This window comes from Lipotes vexillifer, unplaced genomic scaffold (assembly GCF_000442215.2).
Source record: "Lipotes vexillifer unplaced genomic scaffold, Lipotes_vexillifer_v1.1 scaffold563, whole genome shotgun sequence".
Taxonomy (NCBI): Eukaryota; Metazoa; Chordata; class Mammalia; order Artiodactyla; family Lipotidae; genus Lipotes; species Lipotes vexillifer.
The window spans coordinates 343,768-350,668 of NW_006769542.1; the positions used below are offsets into that span (position 1 = coordinate 343,768).

The 6,901-nt window shown below is 38.8% G+C and overlaps 1 protein-coding gene across 1 annotated transcript in view; it reads right to left on the reverse strand.

Annotated features, from left to right (window-relative positions):
• Nucleotides 1-1,562: 1,562 nt before the first annotated feature.
• The window catches only part of RGS7BP (regulator of G protein signaling 7 binding protein), a 122,061-nt gene continuing 116,722 nt past the window's right edge, over nucleotides 1,563-6,901 (reverse strand). Inside the window, exon 6 of the mRNA XM_007445644.1 lies at nucleotides 1,563-4,744. Within this exon, the coding sequence (XP_007445706.1) occupies nucleotides 4,653-4,744 (92 nt within the window). The 3' untranslated portion in view covers nucleotides 1,563-4,652. The remainder of the gene's footprint in view (nucleotides 4,745-6,901) is intronic.

Here is a 6,901-nt window from a genome sequence, read left to right on the forward strand (position 1 = left end):
TTCCCTACAGTGGAATTACTTGGTAGAGGTGAAAACTATATTGCCAAATTATTTTCCAGAAAGTGGAATCAATTTACATACTTGTTGGCTCTGTAAGAGGATGTTCACTTCCAGACTTCCTTGCTGTCCCTGGAAACATTCATTCTTTATACTCTTGCCTTTCTGATATGTGGAAAAGAGTATATCATAATAATTTTCATTTTTGGTTACCAGTATGTTCAAATATTTTCATATTATTAGTGCATTATTCTAATTTATGGTACATCACCAGTTTGTGTGCTTGGCTCAATTTTCTACTGGAAAGTTTGATTCTTTTTGAGTCATAAAATGTCATTTATTCATGCATTCATTATCCACTCATTTCATAAATATGTTTTCAGTATTTGCTTTCGTGTTTAGCATTGTGCTGAGGATATAAGAATAAGCAAAATAGACCTGGTTGCTGCCATCTGGAACTTCCAGTTTAGTGGAGATAGACAATTCAACAAGCAATAATGAAAAAAGTGTAATAAGGAAAAGGAAAGAATAAAGTGGGAACACTTGGCTGGGGAAGGAGCTGTAGATCATGGAAACTTCCCAAAGGTAGTGGAATTTAAGCTCTTGATATATGTTATTAGACATCTGTACTCTTTGTTGCATATATTTAAAATTTGGCTTTCTCTTAATCTGGTTTGTTTGTTTGTTTGTCTTACTCTATAGGAGTTTTGCATTTTTAATTGGTCAGATCCACCCATCTTTTCCTTTAGGGTTTCTTCCTTTGCTATCATGCTTAGAAAGGCTTCCCCCCCCCACACACACTAAAATTACATATATATTCATCAACACTGCCGGTTTATTTATGTGCTTTAATATTTAATTTAAATACTTCACTGAGAATTTATTTTGATGACAGTTATGAGGTATAGATATAATATATCCCTCAACAGATGGCTAACCATTTATCCCAATATAACTTAATAATCCAACATTTTCTCACAGATTTGAAATGTCATCTTTTTAATGTTCTCAATTCTTCTATGTTCTTGGGTTTATTTCTGGACTTTATATTTAATATTAGTGGTTTATCCTGGACCGTTTTTCATCCTTTCTATAGTAACCTGAAAGTTGAGCATTTTGCATTTGGTGATGTTCTAGAGCACAAAGAAATGGTAGACATTGCTAAAGTATGTGTGTGGGTAGATGGGAAGTTATTATGGATGGATATCTTTAATTCTTTCGATTTTGAGACTTCCAGAGTCTGAAATTCCACATGGAATCATTGTTAATCTGGCCCATTTGTTGGCTGTCTAAAATCAGTTAGATGCTTTTATGCTCTGTATAATTTTAGCTTCCAGTAGATGGCAGTACTGCCAAACAGTAAGTATCCAAACTTGCAGGAGCACCGAGGAACAAAACGATCTGGCAGGATTTTAGAATTCCCCCAAGAGCTTTCATTAGAGGAGGCATCAGGGCTGTGCTACTTTTAAAGTCATCTTTGTACCCTTGAACAATGGCACAATCAGAAGTGTGCGCTGAATCTCTTCCTAGACGTGTGCAAAACATTAGTGGATGGATTTTTTTTAAAGTGGCACCTTGGCCTTCTGGGCATTTCTTCATATACCTCATCCAAAAGTGCCTTTGGACCCAGCCAATGACTGATTTAAAGCCTGGAAATGTGGTTTTAAACAATGTGATTGTGGCGGGATTCAGGTGATTTTTATTTTCTTTATACTTGGTGGTATTTTTCAGATTTTCCACAAAGAACATGTATTGTCTCTGTAATCTGAAAAAAAAAAAAAGATCAACACAGCATATGAAAAATATGGTGGTAAAATGGGTGGTTGTGTGCCAGAAAAAACTTTACATTCTTTTTTGTTTCAAGAATATGCGTACATGCAACAAAATGAGTTCAGTGGGCTCTCTTTATCCCTAGAGATCAGCTCAGTGTTATTGCTAATCTGAAAGAAAATTACCAGCAGGAAGCTGAGACAGTTATCTCATGGAACTACACCTGAGAAAGTCCTTTGGTAGGTGACAGGGGAGTAGGGTCAGCTCCTAACAAGATGCACTGGCATACCTAATGGGAGATGGTGAATTACCCATTGCAGCTCTGAGCCAGGGTAGGTTATTGGGACTTTGAGTGCTAAATTTAATTTTAGGACCTGCTATAGTGAAAGAAGATCTATAAATCTTGGAGTGTGTCCACGGGAACTACAAAATTGATCCAAGGCCAGGAAACAGGCACTATGAAGAAAAGATACGGTGGCTGAATTTATTTATCTTAGATATGGAAAGCCTAGCTAGGGAATTAGACAAATCCCCATCTCCATGAATAGCTACTATAGCCCTCCCCAGACATGGAGGTGAGACCTGAATTTATTAACAGTCTTCAGTTTTACAAAGGACAATTGCACGGAAGGTGTTACTTTCACACTGAGGCTAAGGCAAGAGTGAGCACAAATTAACCAAGCAGAAGTGATTTAGGTCTGGCATTTAGAAGAAGGTGCTGAACACCAAGGCTGGGCTTATCTGTTAATAACTCTGCATGTATTTTTTTTAGTAGGAACTAGATTGAAGCTAAGGGTTCAGTATAGTGGAAGGTGGGAGAGGGCAGAGATGGGAGCTGAGAGCGTGCCAGATTGGGCTCCTTCATAATTTCTAAAACAATGGACCTGAAGTGAATTAAACTTCAGGAGATAAAAATGAACTGAATTCAGGAAAGGATATTAAACTTGAATCAAACCTGATTTATGAAAATCAGGGTTTGAGGACCAGGTAAATTTGGGAGTGGTTACCTGCTTTGCAAAGGAGCAGTCACCCTAGGAGTTTTTAAATAGCATATTCCCACACTGTATTACAAGTATCTGATTTAGAAAATTGTGATTTTTCTTGTATAACTTTCAAGGGTACGTCTTGATATGAAGATAGTCATACCCATAGCCATGCATCAATTGCCAACTCACTGGAATACATCTCTGGACTCCAAGAATAAGGCCAAAAACCAGCTGGTGTGATCTAAATAGAGGTATGCATCGCCTTTTGAGATCTCTTCCAACTCTTTAATCCTTTCACTTTCAATCAAAAAAACTAGAAGACAATTTCAAGGATAATTTCCACAACATCAGATATTAGGTTGAACTATTTGAAGCTGCCATTTTTTAGGTCAAAAACAGTCAAATATCAGCAATTTCATATAATTCAACCTAATACGATAATTATTCCAGTAGTTTGTCTGTACCCCTCTTGCTCTTCACTAAAGCAAAAAGCTTGAGTATATTTCCTTTTCAGGTCAAAATACTGGTGGACTTATAAACGCCTGTGCACATAAATACTGAGAAATTATAGGGTTGGGATTAAAGATGCATCTTGGATAAACCATGTATAGGTCATCCTTTTATTGTGCTGGACTCTGGTGCCTCTTGTCTGACTTTAGGAATTTCAGACTATGGAAAACAAGAAAAGAAGTCCAAAGGCTTGATCTTTCAACCCATGGGAAACTCTGTCTGGGAAATGGGCCAAAGGAAGAACAAGGGAAAAGATAACAAAATCTGTATCGTGTTACAAGTTTAGTGGAGGAAGAGCACAGCAGAGCTGTGAGCAGACAAACAAAGCGTGTGGCTTCCTCCTTTCTAAAATAGAGTATTGCTTAATGTGTCCTGCTTTTAAGATTCTAAGCATAAGACAAGACACCAAGTACACGTTGGAAAAGTCCTATCTGCATAGTCATCTAAAATGAGACAAACTTAGCTTAACTAAAAAGATTTTATTAACAATGTAAAATGTTAAGTATTTTTACGATCTGAGCTAATTCCAGCATGCCCTATAAGATTTAACACTATGCTGATGTGCAGACATCATGCTTCAGATTTCAGTTAGAACAGAATATGATAATACTCAATTTTACATTTGAGGGTAATTGTATATGTCACTACACCATTTCCTAACTGGATTACTTCATTCTCCAAGAAGCTGAAAAAGACACCATTGGATCGAAAGGAAATTAGTTGCCCATATGCATTGTATGAAGTTATTAGGATTATTGTGTATTTACAAAATTTAAATACTTTTCATATATGGTTCTTGTTGCATTATAAATTAAGATATTTTTACGTTGAAGCTCTTAGATTCTGACAGAATGGAAGACTAAACGTAAATGAGTGCAGAGAAAGCAATAGGTTGAGGTGGTATATGTTTGATTATAATATTATTCCTAATATTGGTTGGATTTTGAACAGTTTTGCAGTTTTAAATAGATTTCTATGTTTAAAGACTCTCATATGTGATCATTTGTTAACATGACATCAGCAAGAGCTATAGATATACTATTATACATGAAATAATTTTTCTCGGTGTAATACTTAGAAAAACCTTTAAATAATTTAAAAATCATAATTCTTGCATCTGTCATGGTGTGGTTTGGAGCAGACATGCACAATGTCAGCTTTAAAAATCCTTTTAAAAACAGCCTGCTTTTTGAATCTTTTTTTTTTTTCTTGACAGCAGCTGCTTTCAAATGTAAAATCATTTCAAAGGGCAGTGGGAGATGGATAAAAGTAATAAGGAAGCATAGAAAACATAGTCAAAAACCAATAACTGTGGTTCAGCTGTCTGGAGGTCCTCGGGTTCAGTGATATTTTCAGGTCTTCCTAGTGGTGGTTTCCAGGAGGAATCACCTAGCTTGAGACGAGACAGCACAGCCCAAAGAACCTTCTCTTCCGTCTTCTAACCAGGGGGTAGGGAGTTAGATTTAGAAGGCTGCTGTCATCTGTGATGGAATAGAATGTACATATGAGTGAGGTACAGACAAAACAACTTGTTTTTTATGAATTGGCCTTAAAAATCCACCATCCTTCGAATCCAACTTTCTCAGCCTCGGCACCATTGACATTTTGGATCAGATCATTCTTTATTGTTGGGGGCTGTCCTGAGCATTGTAGAATGTTTAGCAGCACCCCTGGCCTCTACTCACTAGATGCCAGTAGCACTCCCCTACCAGTTGTGACAACCGAAAATGTCCCCAGATATGGCCAAATGTTCCTGGGGTGGCGGTGAGGTTGAAGCAAAGAGCCCACAGTTGAGAACCACTGCTTAGAGTTAAATCTAAACTGCTTAGAGGCAGTTTTTCACTTGGGAGATGTATACTTCTTAGAAAAAGCCCATGCTTTGGAGTAAAGCTGGCTTCTTTCTTATACTTTACCACTTACTAGTCCTGTGACTTTGAAAGTGTCACTTAAGCTCGTTAGGCTTCCTTTTCCCCATATGTAAAATAAGACTCAGTAATACTTACCCTAGGTGAGAATTAAATGAAATAATCTATTAAAAACATTTAGCTTAGGTGGGGACATTGGTGCCTAGCATGGAGGAAACGGTAAATATAGCTATTATTAACTATTTTCCTTTACATAGGACCTTATCTTACCTCCATTCACCTACTTTATGCCTCGGGAAGAAGCTTCAACTATTTCTTGTTGAGTATTTCCCTAGTACTTTCTTTCTTTCTTTCTTTTTTTTTTTTTTACGGTACGCGGGCCTCCCACTGTTGTGGCCTCTCCCGTTGCGGAGCACAGGCTCCGGACGCGCAGGCTCAGCGGCCATGGCTCATGGGCCCAGCCGCTCCACGGCACGTGGGATCTTCCCAGACCGGGGCACGAACCTGTGTCCCCTGCATCGGCAGGCGGGTTCTCAACCACTGCGCCACCAGGGAAGCCCTCCCTAGCATTTTCTATAGATATCTGCACACAAGGGCATTCAGAGAAGATTGTCAGCTGTTGAATTCACAAGTTGTGGTTTGAAAATTTTAATATGATGACAAGTAGAGAAAGAAATAAACCAGTAAACCAAATACAGTTTAATGAGCTGGGTTTTTGGGAAATAGTGCAGTTCAACAGAGAGTGTGGGTAGAAACAGCCTGTTGGAGCGGAACTGGCCAATGTGGGTTGCAGAGGCTGGAGAAGGACCACAGGGAAATAACCTGGAAATTGCCAGCTGGGGCAGCACTAAGATATGGTCAGAATGGAACTAGGGGCAACAAAATGGCTGGTTGGCTGGCAACTTTTATATACCTAAGCTTTGCTGGGACTAGTTGCACTGCCCTCCCAGAGCAGAGCTAAAATGTTCCCTCCTTTCCCCACCCTAACGTTGAAGATGCAGGACCTTGAAAAACAGCCCAGAATCAGGAGTTAGATGAAGTGCTTGATATAGTGAAGAATTGTGCCCCACTTCAATAAAACTGGCTTGTAGATGAGGGTTGTTTTTCTTGATTACTGAGAGCCTAGATGCTCAGGAAACTATCAGGAACAAATGAGTCCTGGCTTTCTGGTCCTCATACATAAATTGTCATCCAAGTGCCCTGGCTTTCCCTCCCCATCCCCCAAGGCTCCCATGTGTCATATTTATTTGTAAATTAGCATCACCCACCGAGTTGACAGTGTTCCTTGGAATGCTGCACTATGTTACACACGTAGATGAAACTAGAGTAGCAAGTCAGAGCCAGGGAAGAAAACAGGTGCCCCAGCTGGGCACATCAGATCAATCAAACACAGCCTCCTCCCCCAGGCTCCCCAGATTAAAATCCTCTCTTAATACTCACACTCTGCTAATGTGGAGGAAAACAGGACTCTGTCTTTTTCATAGTGAAAAATAATTCACTATAATCTGCATGTCAACATTTTGAGGCAAAAGAATAGGACATCTCTCTTTTACAGTTAAACTTGCCCCAAACGGTTAAGATGCTGAAAGCAATGTCAAATCCTATATATAAACCTGATTTCTCAGAAGAATCTCTGAGATGAATCATAATATATTTGGAGCAGATAGAAACGATAACCATACTCTCTCATCATTTTTAGGACTCTTAACTTCTTTTTTTTTTTTTTTTCGGTACGTGGGCCTCTCACTGTTGTGGCCTTTCCCGTTGCGGGGC